Source organism: Pan paniscus, chromosome 11 (assembly GCF_029289425.2).
Source record: "Pan paniscus chromosome 11, NHGRI_mPanPan1-v2.0_pri, whole genome shotgun sequence".
Lineage (NCBI taxonomy): Eukaryota > Metazoa > Chordata > Mammalia > Primates > Hominidae > Pan > Pan paniscus.
This window is the reverse complement of record NC_073260.2, coordinates 6,469,847-6,486,855: the sequence shown is the minus strand read 5'-3', so window position 1 is coordinate 6,486,855 and position 17,009 is coordinate 6,469,847. Positions and strand designations below refer to the sequence as shown.

Sequence of the window (17,009 nt, the reverse complement as noted above, 5' to 3'; positions counted from 1 at the left end):
GTGGAAACTCGACGTCGTATTCCTGGAAGCTGCTACCCATGATGCATCAGGGATTTCCCATTCCTTCAGCCACTACTGACCAGACCAGAGTTTCACAGCTTCTATCTGGGTTAACCAAACACATCCATTTCACAAACAAGGAAAGTGAGTCCAAAGACAGCCACGATCTCTCACGTCTCTACATTTTAAGATGAGTGAGCTGCAGGGTCCCTGACAGGGGGGAGGGAGGTGGGGGGGTAGCAGGACAGAGGACTGTGCTGCACTGCACTTTCCACTCGCTCTTGGTTGACTTTTAGTCTTACTTTGTTTTTACTTTACTTTTACTTTAGCTTTTACTTGGCTCTTATTTCACTTTTACTTTGTGTTTCCTTTTGCTTTGCTTTCCCTTTGCGGTCCATTCTTTCTCTGGTGGCGGTGTGAGATAGCTGCGTGTGGGCAGAGATGCTCTCCGCAGCCCTGGAATAACAGAGTTCAGCAGCACTCAAGCTCCCAGCACCCACTCGGCCTCAGGGTGGGGGCAGGGGGGAATGCAGGAACTTCCTCCGCTGGCAAATGGAGTCAGTGAGGCCTGGGGGCGAGCCTAGGTCTGCAGCAGTAAGGACCACTCAGGAGCGCAGGGTAGGCTTAACACCCACCCTAAGAGCAGGTGATGAATCTGGGGAGACAGAACCTCCCACCTGTACCATGTAATAAACAGCCAACCAGAGAAAGGAGGTCTCTAAGAGTCGCTGCAGGGCAGAGTAAACTGCACCAGGAAGGTGGGGTTGGGGAGAAGGCAAATCAGACAGGGGGAAGGGGGTCCCAAGGCCACCCCAGCACCGCACCACCCCCGCCTGGGCATATAGGACGCTCAGTCAACATCCGCTGAACAAGGGAATGTCTAGTGAATCAGCCATTTGCACCTAACCAGAGGCTCAGAAAAGGGCCTTTTTGTTGGCCCTTTGTGGGGTCTCTCTCTGTACCTGCCTGCCTAGGTCCATGCAATGGCATCGGGACCCAAGATTCCCTTACTCTGCTGCTCCGCAGCCAGGCCTGGATGCGTCAGGACTTGCATGTGGGGCACAAGGAAAAGGCTTGGAACTTCCTCTCTTTCTTTTTTTAACTACCTAGTGTCATTTCTCACCTTGGGCCTTCGGAACCTCCACACAGGGCATCTCTGGGCTCTGTCCTCAGCTGTACCAAGCGCTAATTTCACTGGTGCACTGGTAGCTCCTTCAAAGCAGCTAATGCTCCAACGAAAGAAACATAAAAGCTCCAAGACATCGGTCCTCCCCAACAGCTCACAAAGGACAGGACTGATCCTCCACTTGGCAAATGGACCATGGAGTGGAGTGAGGGGCCTTCCTTGAGTGAGCGCCTCCCTCCTCCCCAGTTCTGTGCTCCGGCCTTGGGTCAGGCTGACCTGCACCGGCCAACTGCAAAGGTTTGGGGAGCTCGGAAACTCATTAACAGGCTCCGATAATGAGACCGTCGGAAAAGCCCAAGAGCTTGCCTGTCTAGGTAGACCAGAAACCAAACTTACACCTGACGAGTGATCAGACAGCTGAAACCCAACAGGCAACATCAGCTAGGGCAGGCGAAAGCATTAATAATTGATTCCATGGGTCATTCTGGGGTTTTCATTTTAATAACTTGGCAAGAGAATTTTTATAAGCTGTGCTCCAAAAGAAATCAAGGCATTTTTCAATGAACCACCACCTCAAGTTGATGAAACCCCTCCCTTCTGACCTCCCTTCAGACACAGGTAGGACAGAATGGTACTCAGCTATTCTCGGGATGGGGCAGGGTCCCTGGAGAGGAGGAGGAGGAGGAGGCAGAGGAGTCAGGGAAGAAGGGGAAGGAGGAGGAGGGGAAGGGAAGACGGGGAGGGGAAGAGCCCCAGCCAGTGCTCACCATTGTCGTTGTCTCTATGCAAGTGCTGGATCATGAAGGGGATGGGATCCTCGGGCTGGTGGATCAGGAGTTGCTCCAGCATGTTCTGTGGGTGCAGGGCAGACAACCAGGTGGTTAATACCTGCAAGGGCACCTGGTCACCACAGATACCAGCTATGGGGCCTGCTCTCTCCACTGCACCCCACCAAACATGCCTTCAACCTGGGACCCAGCCACCGCCCCAGCTGGCATCTGCTTGGGTCCCCATAAGCAGAGGCATGAGGGGGGCCACGTGGTGCTGCTGCGGAGGCACCTATGGGGAGGCAGAAGTGGAGGAGTCTCGCCCCTGATTCAGAGCAGGCAGTCCAGGGCTCTCTCCCCTGGGGCCCTTTGAGCTTCCCAGACCAGCCTTCTCCAAGTTCTCAAGCATCACCATTCCCCTCAGAGCCTTAGCAGATGCTGTTCCCTCAGCTTGGAAGCTTCTTCCTTGTCCTCATCCTGGCTAACTTCTGCTCAGTCTCAGATCTCAATGGGAACATACCTTCTTGAGTATGTGCACTACGTAAATATGTCAGATGCTCCTGCACCTGCCTGCGGGCATCGCCCTGTTCCATGCCTCACCCTGTCCCTACTCACCAGGCCACCATCCCCCCGGCAGGGCATGGGTTCTGTGGGCCTCCTTGTCTGCCTAGAGCCCTTGGCACCCCAATGCCTGGCAGTCATAGCAGATGCCCAGCGCAGATGTTTGCTGGGGAACATGACCGTCACCACTAACTGTGTCTCTCCAGAACGGAACAGAATGTTACCAGCCAGATTTCTAAATAGTCCTGGGATATTCTGGCCATTTCATCCAATCAGGCAAGCATATCAAGAGAAAGCAGCTTCTGGGGTTGCAGAACCCTAGGCAGAGAAATGAGGAGGAGCTCATAGCAGCTGTGCTGCTGCAATAAGGGGCATCCTTGAGCCCCAGGGACAAGGAGGGAGGGGCTGTAGCCCTCTTGGAGTGAAGGGAGTGTGGGGCAGGGAAAAGAGCACCGAGCCGTGAGAAGTCTTGGTTCCAGCCCCACTGTATCTCCTCAGCAAGTCCCTTCCCTTCTCTGGGCCTCAGCTTCTCTGCCTGTTCAGTAGCACAGCTGGAGTGAATTCATGTTTGTATATCACTGGTGCGATGATGGAATGAGATGATTTTAGATGGTTCACACATAAATATTTTACATTTCATGTTTAAATCATTGTGTATTTAATGTGTATTAGAAATATAAGTACATCAAATCAATAATTTCAAGGATATCACTTAGGATGAGGCAAAAGCGGCTATTTAATTTTTTAAAAGGTGAGTTGATTTAAACAAGTGATTAGTTTAAATGGAGGTGCAGTAGCGGTTATGCAAATCTGTACATGTGATACAACTGCACAGAACTGTATGCACAACAAAAACATCAATGCAGGTAAAAATGGAGGAAATCCAAACAAGGCCTACAGTTCAGGTAATCCTATTGTACCAATGCCAGTTTCCTGGTTTTGACAATGTGCTACAGTTATGTTAGATGTTATCACGGGGGCAATGTGGGAGGGGAGACCAGAAATCCATACTATTTTTTAACTTCCTGTGAATCTAACATTATTTTTAAATCAAAAGTATAAAAAATGGAAATGGTCAAAAACATGGAGGGAATACACAGATGACTAAGGACTGGAAATACTGGACTGAAAGCTTTCTTGTTGGGAGGCCGAGGCAGAAGGACTGTTTGAGCCCAGGAGTTCAAGATCAGTCCGGGCAACATAGCAAGACCTCGTCTGTACTAAAATTAAAAAAAAAAAAACATTAGCCAGGTATGGTGGCCTGCACCTGTAGTCTCGGCTACTCTGGAGGGACTAAGGCAGAAGGATTGCTTGAGCCCAGGAGTTCAAGGCTGCAGTAAGCCATGATTGCATCACTGCACTCCAGCCTGGGCAGCAGTGCAAGACCCTGTTTCAAAATCAGTAAAAGCTTTCCTGGGCAATTCCTCCAACAATCACTGTGGAAAACACACCAGGTTCTCTAGAGCAGACAACAGGGCTCCAGATGATCCCCCATCCTGCCCTGACCTGCTGACTTCTAACCCAGCTAGCTATTTTATTTGTGATTGGCCACTCAAGCAGTTTTAGGAATCTCTTGCTCTCCCTCTATCAGTTAACACTTTCTGAGGGAAATGTGTTTGATGGAGGTGCAGACACGGGTTTCTTCGTCTGGGCTCAGCTGTCTAGTGTGCAGGGCAGAACCTCAAATGACCACAGACACCACTATGCCCTCCATGCCATGCCTCTGGGGATGGGGTGTACCCTGGGAAGCAGACAAATGATCTGAAAACTGAGCTCCAGCTTCCCCTTGCCTCTCAGAACCTTTGAGTGGCTGAGAGTTCTTCCCCTCCAGCTCCTGAAAGCCGTGACCTCCACCACGTGCAGAAGGGAAAACTGGGGCCCCGGCGGGGACGGGGCCTCGCCCAAAGTCACACGGTGAGCTGGGGGCCCAGTCAGGCCTGGAGCCAGGATGAGAGCTTCGGAGCTGCCGGGGACGTCTGGCCCTGAGGAGGAGGGACCAAGGTGGGAGATGCTGCTGTCCCAGAGGCGGCCCTCTCTGAGGATGGAGATGCCAGCTTGAACTCGGACAATGCCCACCTCAGAAACCTGGGCCGAGAGGCTCCCCACAAATTCGACAGATGGTAATTGTCAGCGCCGGGAGAGCCCCTGGGAGACCACCTCTTGCAACCTGGCATTTCACAGGTGGGGAAACCGAGAAAAGGAAAGGACTGGTTCCAGACCATAAGGCCCTCTGGCGGCACAGCCAGGACCAAATCCCGGCTCGAGTGGCCCCCTTCCTCCCCCTGGGTCCGCCTGAGGCAAACCCGGGCAGGACCAGGAGCGTCCCCAGCTCGCGGGCCCCCTCGGGGTCACGGCGACACACGAATCGTACATCCCGAGTTGGGCTGCTTCGTGGGCGCGCGACTCGGCCCCAGCTGCGGGTCCCGGCCGCGCACCCGACGTCGCAGTGGAGGCTCCCGAGCCGCCGCCAGCGTCGCGACGGGCAGGGGTGTCCGGTCACCTGCATCAACTCGAAGATGTGGTTCTCCTCCCCGTACTGGGGCATCTCGGGGGGGATACGGTGCGGGGCGGTAGCGGCGTCCATGTAGCCGTCTCGGCTCGCCGCTCCCTAGTAACCGCGTCGCTAGGGCCGCCGCGCCGACTGCGTCATCAGCACGCGCCGCGGCCCCGCCCTGCAGGCTCCGCGCCGGGCCCAGATACCCGATCCTCGGTCGCGCGGGGCGCCCCCGCCCCGACCTCCCCGGCTGACGCGCTCTGCGGCTCGGGCAAGTTCTTTCCCCAACCCCGGCCTCGCTTTTCCCATTTGCGCATCTTAGCGGGGGACACCCTCAGGTGGCTTCCAGCTGGGCCTCCTCGTATCTGAGACCCCCGACGAAACCCAGAAGGGGCAAGTCGGCCCTCCGAGGGGACGGGAGGCAGAACCTGCTTCTGGTTCTGTCAGTGCTCCCCGGCCCGGCTCCCTGTGCCTCAGTTTACCCATCTTTAAAACAGACGCGGGAATAAATGTCGGGGAGGGTGTTTGAAGGGGGAGGGGCGTCCATGAGATGGGCCGGAGGTTCGAGGATCGGGTGGAAATCCTCAGCCCAACTCCTAGAGTCGAGCCCCGGTAGACCCCTCCCGGCTCCCCGGCTCTGGCCAAGCCGCCACGTGACCCGATTGCTATGGCACCGGCGGTAACAATCACGCCCGCGGCCCCGCCCCTTCTCGCCCGACGTCCCCACCCACCCTCGCCTCCCAAGTCCTGGGACGGGCCTCCCCACCCTCCGGGGCACCGATACTCACGGAGTCACTCCAGCTTCTCTGGGTGCTCCGTGGAGCGAAGAGCGCTCTAGGACAAGCAAGGGTAAACAGGGATGAGTGTGGGTGGGCCCACTCGGACCCCACCCCGGCCTCTGGGTCAGAGACTGGAAGCTGGGGTGGAGGATGGAAAGATGGAGGGGTCCGGAGGATGGAGGGGCCTGCACAGCTGTCTCGGGGTGGGGGCGAGGGGAAGGTTCGCGCTGGAGACGGAGCTTTTTAAGTCGTATGAATTCCCAGTGGTACAGGGCAGCTTGATATTTTATTAGTCGCAACACTGAATTGGGATCTCTAGCTCTTGTCTGTTGCCGTTAATCGTAGGAGCTGTAAGAGTTTGTTGAACTCTTTGTGCTCTCGGCAAAATTCTGTTGTCTCTGTACCTTATGGAGAGGGAAAATGGCACAGTCAATGCAGACAGCCCCAGCTTCAAGTTCTGGCTCCACTTCTTACTGTGTGAGCTTGGCAAACTCTCTGCTTGCTCCGTGCCTCACTTTCCTCCCCTGTGAAGAGGGAACTGCTAAAGGATTTCAGGAGCTAATGTATTGGAGAGTAATTGGCATGCAGTAAGCACACAATATATGGGGCTACTATTAGTAGTAGTATCTCATTTAATCGTTCCAACAATCCTGTGAAATAGGCACCTTCATTCCCATTTTACAGATGAGAAGTTGGAGGATTAGAACAATGAGGAGTGGTTGGCTGGGTAACTTTGGGTGAGTCACTTCCCCTTTCTGGGCTTCTTTTCTCATCAGTTGTTGATCATACAGCCTTAGAACCAGAAGGCCTCTTGAAGAAGAGGCTAATCCAAACTCTCTCATTTGACAGATGGATAAACTGAGGCCCAGAAAAGGGGGAAATCTTGGCTAGGGCCACTGGTTAAATCGGGCAGAGCCAGGGCATGAAGTCTGCATCCAGGCTCCAGCTAAAGCCCTTTTCTACCAGCCACCAGCCCAGAGACATGCCCTCCCAACGTAAAAGCCAGCACTGTTGCCTCTTCCCCTCCAAACCGCTTCCTCAAAGTGTGTACACCTTGGTAGGCTTGTCAAACCCAACTGTAAAGATAGCTGGGGAAGAAAAGGAAGCTGCCTCCCCCTGAGCAAAGAACACAACAGCCATACCTGCCATTTGCACTGGAGAGGTTTGTTTTGCTTCCTGGACATTTCTGAAATGACTCGCCTTTCTCCTCATTTATTTTAAGCCCTAGGCGCTTTTCCTACCATGATTCAATCTTCTTTAGCAGCCTGGAAAAATACAAATCAATTAAAGCCTAAAACCTATGGGTAATCATTTTTTTCCTCCCTCCTCCCCCAGATCGAGAAGTGCCCGTCCCCTGTGCCCTTCATCCACACTAATTTGGCTGCAGTGGCTCTCGTTCAAGGGACGATCACTTCGGATAGCTTATTACAGCTCCTCTCATGACATTCCTGGCGTGCATGTCACAAGTTGCTAGGATCAAGAACAGAGTCAGTTCCTCTCAACCACTACCAACCACAGCTCCCACCATGATGAGGGAAAAGCCAGGCCGAAAGGGCACACGCCCCTTCTCCCTGGAACTCCACCTATGTGCTCTCTCTCGCTTTTCTGGAGCTTCACCTTTGAGTCATTTGTAAGCCCTGGGCCAAGATTAGGGCAAGGCAAGTGATGCACCCTCAGCACAAAACTTAAGGGAATGCCAACAATTCAATCATTGAGGTGGACGTTTTTCACGTTTTAATGCAATATATTTTAAAAATCAATGCTGCCTAAAATCCATTTAGAATAACATGTCAAAAATTTAAGTAAAGGTAGGCTCAGTGTTACTGATTTCTCCTTTTGCCTCAGGCCTCAGTATGGCAAGGTGCAGCTATATATATATATATATATATATATATATTTTTTTTTTTTTTTTTTTTTTTTTTTTTTTTTTTTGAGACGGAGTCTTGCTCTGTCGCCCAGGCTGGAGTGCAGTGGCGCCATCTCGGCTCACTGCAAGCTCCGCCTCCCAGGTTCAGGCCATTCTCCTGCCTCAGCCTCCCGAGTAGCTGGGACTACAGGCGCCCGCCACCGTGCCTGGCTAACTTTTTTTGTATTTTTATTACAGACAGGGTTTCACCGTGTTGGCCAGGATGGTCTCGATCTCCTGACTTCGTGATCCACCCGCCTCGGCCTCCCAAAGTGCTGGGATTACAGGCGTGAGCTACCACGCCCAGCCAGCAATCTTTTCTTTACAAATTCTGATGTTGCCAGCTCATGCTCCTAATCCCAGCACATTGGGAGGCTGAGGTGGGAGGATCGCTGGAGCCCAGGAGTTCCAGACCAGCCTGAGCAACATAGGGAGACCCCATCGCTACAAAAAAAAAAAAAAAGAAAAAAAGAAAAAAAGTAGTCAGGCATGGTGGCACATACCTGAGGTCCCAGCTACTCAAGAGGCTGAGGCGGGAGGATCACTTGAGCCCAGGAGGTCAAGATTGCAGTGAGTCGTGATCACACCACCACACTCCAGCCTGGGTGAAAGAGCAAGACCCATTCTTTAAAAAACGTTTTTGGGGCTGGGTACAGTGGCTCATGCCTATCATCCCAGCACTTTCGGAGGCTGAGAAAGGGAGATCACTTGAGGCCAGGAGTTCAAGACCAGCCTAGCTGACGTGGTGAAATTCCATGTCTACTAAAAATACAAAAAATAGCCAGGTGTAGTGGCACCCACCTGTAATCCCAGCTACCCAAGATGCCTTTTTTTTTTTTTTTTTGAGACAGGGTCTCACTGTGTCACCCAGGTTGGAGTGCAGTACTGTGATCATGGCTCACTGCAGCCTTGACCTCCTGGGTTCAAGCGATCCTCCTGCCTCAGCCTCCCAAAGTGCTGGGATTATAGGCATGAGCCACTGTGCCTGGCCTATTTTCATCTTGATTGCCGAGTTTTTTGGCGCCTTCTTAAGTTTTGCATGGGGGCAAGCGTCTCCCTCACCTCACCCTAGTTGGTCCTGGGTGAGCCGGACACCACGGGAGGCGCAACAGGAAACCACTGTGCGTGAGTCAGCATGTCTGCTCCATGTGGCGGGGACCAGCCAAGGATATGGCAGGTGTCAATAAACCACGGACCCCCCATCTCATTCCCACCTTCAGCTTTCCTTTCCATAGGAGGTTGAGCTGGAAAGAGGCCCCTGCCCTGCCTGCCCTGGCCCAGGCCCACCCCCAGGGGAGCTGCGACTGTCCCTGTGTCTGTTGACAGTCACAGTGCTGTGGCTCTGCTGCAGAAGCATACTCTCTTGTCTTCCCAGGAGACCCACTCAGTGGCTCTTAAGGTGGCTCCTCTAAGGCAGCCTTGCTGGCTTTTGGCTCCAGGGATAGAGGCTCCATGGCTGGGCTCCATCTTGCTAAAGGGCCTCTTCCCCAGCCTCCTCCAAGTGCTCTGATGTACCACACCCATCATCTCGCGGAGGCCATCTCCTGGTCTGTTCTTGTGTTTCCTTTCATTCCTCTGATGCCATCTCTTCTTGCATCAACTGGGATGCTCCCCTTACCCTGCCTCTTTTTTTTTTTTTCTTCTTTTGAGTCAGGGTCTCCCTGTGTCCCAGGCTGGAGTGCAGTACTGCGATCATGGCTCACTGCAGCCTTGACCTCCTGGGTTCAAGCTGGACCCCCAGCTCCAGCCCTGCTCTGGACACAGCAGAAAGAAATATTTCCCAGCCCCGTCTTGTTATTCCTATCCACCTGGGACCTGCTTGGAAGCTTGGAATGTGCCTTCCCTGCCCCAGTCCATGCTAAATGTTCTGGCCCCTTCCATCTCCAACATCTCCCTTGGACTGGACCTGACCTCAGCACAGCCTTCTCTGACCCCTGCTCATGTGGTGACACGTTCGAGCCTGGCCTTTGTTCTGGAGGCAGTGGAGGGGCAGCCGAGTGTGGCAGCACTGACGATGCTGGTTAGACGTAAGGAAGCCTAGGACCCAGGGTGTCTTGGGCACAAATTTGCTGTGACACCCTGGGCAAAACCTTTCCCTCTGAGCCTCACTTTCCCCGTAGCAGCTCAAGGGAGCTGAGTCCCTTCCAGCTCTAACATGAATAGAAATCTGTGGTCTGGAGCATTTTGCACGCATTCAGCAAAACTGTGATGTCATGGAGCACACACCCACAGACTCTTCTGCTCACAGGAGGATTGTAGATGCTCTATGGAGCACCCAAATCACAGCAGGGACAGTCTGTGAGGCGCCAAGAGAGAGCCCTCCCCACAGTCTCCATGTTACTGATCATGGCATTCCAGCAATTAACAGGGTCAGGGGGCAGTCTACTAGCCACCAGCCCTGCCCTGAGAATGCGCAAAGCTGAGACCAAGGCTCCTGCCCCCAGCCCAGAGCAGGCAGACTCACATCTTCTCAAACTAGACAGTCTAGTATTGATTCTTCTCCCCACTTAATCCATGGGAAGGAATTCCCAGACTTTCCCACCATTTGCAGAGCAGCTTTAAAATAATTTGATCCAAACTGATCATCTCCTGGTTTTATATCCTGTGGCATATCCCTTGATCCCAGGTTTTGCTGACACCACAGCAAGGGATTGGAGGGTGTGTGTGTACACGCGTGCGTGTGTGTGTGTATGCATGTGCCTGTATGTGTGTGCACATGCATGTGTGTGCGTGTGTGTGTGTGCGCGTGTGTATGTAGATACCCACATCTGGAGAAACAGAACCAGAGAAACTCTGTCCACAGCTGAGGGAAGAAGTCACATTTCATGGCAGAGAATGTGTTCATGGAGGGTAAATTTCGAGGTCAGGCTCAGCTCTGTCATGGACAGCGTGGGGGCTCTGGACAAGTGTGCAGCCTCCCAGGGCCTCGCTTTCTTCTGTGGGGAGGCACTCACAAGGCGCTCCAGTGAGAGGGGCCGTGGGTATCCCTCTCCCCTGACAGTCCTTCCCTCCGGAGCTGGATCCGAGCATTGGGTCCCAGGACCTCATCACTATCCTCTGTCTCCCCATAGATTCCTCTTCTCCTGTAAATGACCACAGAGGAAGACAATGAATGAGGTGAAAGAATCCCTTCGCAGCATCGAGCAGAAGTACAAGCTCTTCCAGCAGCAGCAGCTCACCTTCACCGCCGCTCTGGAGCACTGCAGGGAGAACGCCCACGACAAGATCCGGCCCATCTCCAGCATTGGACAGGTGGGGCTCCCGACCCCCACCCCGGCCGAGGGGCAACAAGCCCAGTCCCCTCTCACAAAAGATGAAACCACTGGGGCCCAGAGAGGGGAAGGACGTTTGCGCCAGAATTAGGACCCGGACCCAGAACCTAAATGATGTAATGAGTCCTTCATTCGTTTCTCTACCAAATATGTAAGTGAATAACAAGTGAATAAAGAGGCAGGTTTAAAACTCAGCCGGCCAGGGCTTAAGTCCTAGCTCCACCATGTGCCACTGCTGTGATCTCAGGCCAATGACTTCACCTTTCTGTGCCTCAGTGTCCTCATCTGTGACGCAGGTTCAGTGGTCACCCATAGAAAACCGGGGATTTACTGGTGACCAGAGGGATCCTGTCCTTCCCATCAGATTCCACTGGGGGTTGGGGAACTGTGGGATGCCAAGCACACCGCCAGGTGCTTTCGCAGATGTTTTTATTTAACCTGCATCTCCTCCAGGGTTAGCTGCTGTCCAGGTTTGCTGTGCAGGACTTGGAGGCCTCAAGACCAAATGATCCTTCCAGGATGTTAGGGGCTGGAGCTGCAGTGCAGTTAGGAACACACACAGGCCGGCCCTTCACAGCTTGGAGGGAGTCAGCTTGTGGAAGGGTAACTGCCCCAAGATGGGTGGGAACAGGCGCAGGGCTCAGAACTGCAGAGGAGAAACAGGCTCGGGAGGAACAAGCAACCCTTGCTGGCAGCATCCTTTAAAAACATTTTTTTCTGGCCAGGCGTGGTGGCTCATGCCTGTAATCCCAGCACTTTGGGAGGCCGAGGCAGGTGGATCATGAGGTCAGGAGTTTGAGACCAGCCTGACCAACATGGTGAAACCCTGTCTCTACTAAAAATACAAAAATAGCTGGGCGTGGTGGTGCGCATCTGTAATCCCAGCTACTCAGGAGGCTGAGGCAGGAGAATTGCTTGAATCTGGGAGGTGGAGGTTGCAGTGAGCCGATATTGTGCCACTGTACTCCAGCCTGGGCGACAGAATGAGACTCTGTCTCAAAAACAAAACAAAACAAAAACAAAAACAAAAAAAATGAAAAAAAAACTTTTTTTTCTAATTTTGGTAAAATGTTTCCTCAATTTTTTAACTCAAAAAAAAGTTAAATATAGAGGCCAGACACAGCGGCTCATGCCGGTAATCCCAGCACTTTGGGAGGCCGAGGTGAGTGGATCACCTGAGGCCAGGAGTGGAGACCAGCCTGGCCAACATGGTGAAACCCCATCTTTACTAAAAATCCCAAAATTAGCCAGTTGTGGTGGTACGCGCCTGTAGTCCCAGTGACTCGGGAGGCTGAGGCATGAGAATCACATGAACCCTGGAGGCAGAAGCTACAGTGAGCCGAGATCGCACCACTGCACTCCAGCCTGGGTGACACAGCAAGACCCTGTCTCAAAAAAAAAAAAAAAAAAAAAAAAAAAAGTTAAATGTACAGAAAAGGAGCACCCATATAACCCTCACCCAGATTCACCGACTTGTGACATTTAGCCAATTTAGCCATATTTGCCCACGCATGCAGCCCCTGAGCTATTGGAAAATAAACCTCCTCTTCTGTAAACCTGGACTTCGGGGGAAAAAAGAAAAGAAACTGCCTACATCCTTTTTAGTCCATCCTCCAGAAGCTTCAAAAGTCAACAAGTGTCCCTTCCCAGAATCTACATCCATGCATAAGGGAGTGGCCTTCTTGCCTTAGGTTCAGCCGAGGGCTCTTGGTAAACAGTGGCCTTGTGTTCTGAGTTGCCTCACCCCTCCCCTGCCCTCCCTGAACCAGAAGTGTCCAAAGGTTCCCTGCACACCGCCCCCCACCCCCGCAATGCTCTGTTGTAGTTACACCATGGGGCAGGTTCCTCCTCCTCGACCCCCACAGGTGCCTTTGTGGGTATGAGTGTGAAAAGCCTCTCCCCCTTACGAAGCTGCTTGTGCATGGCAGTCCTTGGGAAGGAACCACTTCAGATTGTTTGGGGAAACATCCCTTAGCAACAAAAAGACAAACGGTTACAGCAAGAAAACCCTGATTTAGATGTAGACCTTTGTGGGTGCTGGAGGAGGTGATACCTGCATCTGTCATCAGATTGTGGAGAGTAGAACCATCTGACTATGAAATGGGTCTGTTCATCTGGCCTGGACCACAGCCAATTCCTCCCTAGCACGAGATCAGACCTCCCGCTCTGGCCCAACCTCAGATGCAGTCACTGGGTAACCCCATAAGCTCCACTTACTGGCCTGCCCCTCCTTCTCCACCTTGTGAACACAGTACGGCTGAAGCCCAAAGGATTCCAGTCCCTGCTGTTTCCTCCTCAGTATGGGTGGCCCACGCTGGCATTTCTCACAATGAACCCTCTATAAGTGGGATGACAGGCACTGTGGCATTAAGCCAGGGGGCAGCCCCCTTTTGCTTTAGGCGGTGGTTGGTTCAGGTGGCACGGGGACAGGTGAGGGGTAGGGCACGGAGCCACTGAGCTGGGGACACCCAACTAAGCCACTGGTGCCCTGGGTGGGTTATTTCACCTCTGCAAACCTCCAGTGTTCATGTCATGGTACTCATCTGTAAAATGGGAATTTAAAAAGTACCTACTCAGTGTGTAGGGTTTAGATGAAGACAAGTGAGAGCAGGCCCGTAAAGCATTTTGCATGGTGCCTGGAACACTTGATTTTATATCCATCTATCTATCTACCCATCCATCTGTCCATTTAATTTAATTAATTTTTTTTTTTTGAGATGGCATCTTGCTCTGTTACCCAGGCTGGAGTGCAGTGGCATGATCTCGGCTCACTGCAGCCTCCTCCTCCCGGGTTCAAGTGGTTTTCCTGCCTCAGCCTCCCGAGTAGCTGGGATTACAGGCATGTGCCACCACGCCTGGCTAATTTTTTTTTTCCTAGTAGAGATGGGGTTTCACCATGTTGACCAGGCTGGGCTCGAACTCCTGACCTCAAGTGATCCCCGCCCACCTCAGCCTCCCAAAGTGCGGGGATTACACGTGTGAGCCACTGTGCCCAACCGATCCATTAATTTCATATCATGTCTATCCATCCATCCATCCATCCATCCATCCATCCATCCATCCATCCATCTATCCATCTATAGAGAGAGAGATACCACTATATAGAGTGGTCTGTACCTTAAAATGCTTAAGCGTTACTTGCGTCTCCCCCATGAGTCATGTCGGGTGGGAGGGAGTAGGGTGGGTGCTTCTGGACATTTGCGCCATAAGCCAGCCCGGACCCGGGTTGGCACGTCCCCAGCTCATGTGGCGGTGGCCCTTGCAGGTGCAGAGCTACATGGAACACTACTGCAACAGCTCCACAGACCGGCGGGTTCTGCTCATGTTCCTGGACATCTGTTCCGAGCTGACTAAGCTCTGCCAGCACTTTGAGGCCGTGCACTCTGGCACCCCAGTCACCAACAACCTCCTCGAGAAATGCAAAACCCTCGTTAGCCAAAGCAACGACTTAAGCAGCCTCAGAGCAAAGTAAGTCCCTCTGATGCTGCTCTTGAGGCCCCGTGTGTGCCTGTGGGGAGGCCTCTGTCCTGCTTCTTTCCTGTTGCCTGGATCATGGTGCTCCTATTAGACCACCCTGGGCAGGAAATCCCAGTCTCCACTCATTTACTGGAATGACTCGGATTCAACAAAACCTTTTCTTTACAACCATCGTAGACATGGCAGGACACCAGGTGTCTCACGGGTGTTAGCACCAGGCAGGTGGAGAAGGGGGTGTAGAGCCCAGAGCAGTTGCTCCCAGAAGCCGACAGAGATCCTCACTGACATGCAAAGAAGTGGACACCAGAGCCGCCTCCCAGGGGCGGCAGCACTGCCACTGAGGGCTCCTCATCCTGACAGCCCGGGAGCCCGCAGCACAGTGGGCCAGAGCCTGGGGAAGCTCTGTAGATACCAGGGTGAGAAGAGCCAGAGGGATGAGCCAGCCAGTTCCTCACCCCTAACCCAGGTTTCTACGGACCATGGGGCAGTGGTTTGCATCTCCTGTCTTTCACACCAGAATTACCTGGGGCTTGTGGCACCCCAGGCCTGGTCTGCCTGGCTCTGTCCCCAGTTCCCCAGCCTCCCCAGGTGACTCTGCTGTGCCTGAGGTGTGGCAGCTGCTTGCCACAGCATGGCAAGTCCCGGGAGCATGGGTTCACCTGGCCCCCTGCCGTCCTGCAGATACCCTCATGATGTGGTGAACCACCTCAGCTGTGACGAGGCCCGGAACCACTACGGCGGCGTGGTCAGCCTCATCCCCCTCATCCTAGACTTAATGAAAGAATGGATCGCCCACTCCGAGAAGTTGCCGCGCAAGGTGCTGCAGCACGTGAGTGAGCCCCAGGCGCACCAGGAGAGCACCAGGGGAGCCGCTCGTCCTGCCCAGGCCACAGGGACCCAGCCCGGGGCCGCTAAACACAAGTGTAGACAGCTCACAAAAGCCAGCCTCAAACCCAGGGGATGTTCAAAACCGCCCTGGAGGCCTCCTGGTGGGAAATTGTAACTCAGAGCCAGGAGCTCCGTCGGCAGAGAGCTTTGCTGTTTAATTTGGATTTTACTGGTTGGTCCTTTTTTCACTGGTACCCATTCACGCTAACGGCGCCTCAATATTTTTCATCTGCCTCTTCCTGCACATCGGTCGAGGCCTATATTACGGCTCATTTCTCTACCTAGAAACCTGAAACATTGGCATCATCCTCTTGCTCATAACCATGGACCCTGCCACTTACTAACCCCAAGGGAATCAGCCAATATATTACTGAGACTTCCTCTCTCTCTTCTTGCTTTAACTTCTTTTTTTTTTGAGACGGAGTCTCGCTCTGTCGCCCAGGCTGGAGTGCGGTGGCGCAACCTCGGCTCACTGCAACCTCCGCCTCCCAGGTTCACGCCATTCTCCTGCCTCAGCCTCCCAAGTAGCTGGGGCTACAGGCGCCCACCACCTCGCCTGGCTAATTTTTTGTATTTTTAGTAGAGACAGGGTTTCACCATGTTAGCCAGGATGGTCTCGATCTCCTGACCTCATGATCTACCCTCGTGATCGGCCTCCCAAAGTGCTGGGATTACAGGCATGAGCCACAGTGCCTGGCCCTCTTGCTTTAACTTCTAACGTTTCCACTTCTAAGCATCAGGCTCCGTGCTGATGAAGAGGAAACCCACTTACAGGAGTTGCCCAAACAGGATGGTGTGGTAGAGGGTCCCGGGAGGGCACTGAACTGTCACCTAGGTCCTCTTTGAGCCACATCCGGGTCCAGTGCCAGGCCTGTCCCTGCTGCGGGCTGCAGTTTTGCAGAGGGTGATCAAGCTGGAGACCATCTGCTCCTTGCCCCACCACCAGCCCCAACTGTAGGCAAGGCACACGCTGTTTGCGAGCCAGGGATGCTCCCCTCCAGGATGGAGTGGGGGTCGGCATGTGGAACTCAGCGTGTTTATTTTTTTATTTTTTGAGATGGAGTTTCACTCTGTCTCCCAGGCTGGAGTGCAGTGGCACGATCTTGGCTCACTGCAACCTCCACCTCCAGGTTCAAGCGATTCTCCTGCCTCAGCCTCCTGAGTAGCTGCAATTACAGGCGCCCACCACCCCACCTGGCTAATTTATATATATATATATTTTTTAGTAGAGACGGGGCTTCACCATGTTGGCCAGGCTGGTCTTGAACTCCTGACCTCAACTGGTCCGCCTCGGCCTCCCAAAGTGCTGGGATTACAGGTGTGAGCCACGGCACCTGGCCAGAACTCAGTAGTGTGTTTAGTTCTCTGGACCACAGCCAAAGGGGAATAAACTCACCTTTCCTTCTCCTTTACTTGGGAGAGGGAGACCATGACAGAAGCCAGAATTCTGATTTTGTGGCTCTTGAGCAAGGGCGATGACCTGGTTTTCACAGCATAGTCGAACCCCAAACATTGTAAAATGTGTCCCTGGCTTCTGAGCTTGCCCAAAGTAATGTCTGACTGTTGGTTTTTCCCTTCACAGGGGACGACTTAGCTTCTGTATTATTGTTGCTTCCTCAGGGGGAGACAGTCAAGAATAAAAAGTATTCTACCACCTCTCTGCCTGACTTGGTTTCCTGGGATTTATCCCTGAAAGAAAACCTACATCTCCCCTAAGACATCAAAGGACATTGGGCAGT

The 17,009-nt window shown here is 53.1% G+C and overlaps 2 protein-coding genes across 8 annotated transcripts in view; one reads left to right on the top strand and one right to left on the bottom strand.

Moving 5' to 3' along the window:
- The window catches only part of AK8 (adenylate kinase 8), a 152,745-nt gene extending 146,911 nt beyond the window's left edge, over nt 1-5,834 (bottom strand). Inside the window, exons 1-2 of one of the 4 annotated variants that reach the window (XM_034929370.3) lie at nt 5,737-5,834; nt 1,894-1,978 (exon numbers count right to left, since the gene is read on the bottom strand). In XM_034929370.3, the coding sequence (XP_034785261.1) occupies nt 1,894-1,975 (82 nt within the window). In that variant the 5' untranslated portion in view covers nt 1,976-1,978; nt 5,737-5,834. Of the gene's footprint in view, nt 1-1,123; nt 1,224-1,893; nt 1,979-4,889; nt 5,103-5,736 lie in introns of those variants that run through there. The other 3 variants (XM_003822412.5, XM_034929371.3, XM_008975992.4) reach the window with 3 other exon arrangements.
- On the top strand, nt 5,105-16,927 carry SPACA9 (sperm acrosome associated 9). 4 transcript variants are annotated; one of them, XM_008975989.4, is made up of 5 exons: nt 5,105-5,219; nt 10,705-10,885; nt 14,171-14,373; nt 15,064-15,211; nt 16,853-16,927. In XM_008975989.4, the coding sequence occupies exons 2-5, from the start codon at nt 10,742-10,744 to the stop codon at nt 16,862-16,864; spliced, it is 507 nt and encodes a 168-aa protein (XP_008974237.1). In that variant the 5' UTR covers nt 5,105-5,219; nt 10,705-10,741; the 3' UTR covers nt 16,865-16,927. The 4 variants fall into 4 exon arrangements, with proteins under 4 accessions (XP_008974237.1, XP_008974234.3, XP_003822461.1 ...); XM_003822413.6 differs by lacking the exon at nt 5,105-5,219 and adding an exon at nt 5,656-5,797; XM_008975986.4 differs by having other exon boundaries at nt 15,064-16,927.
- The last annotated feature ends 82 nt before the right edge of the window (nt 16,928-17,009 follow it).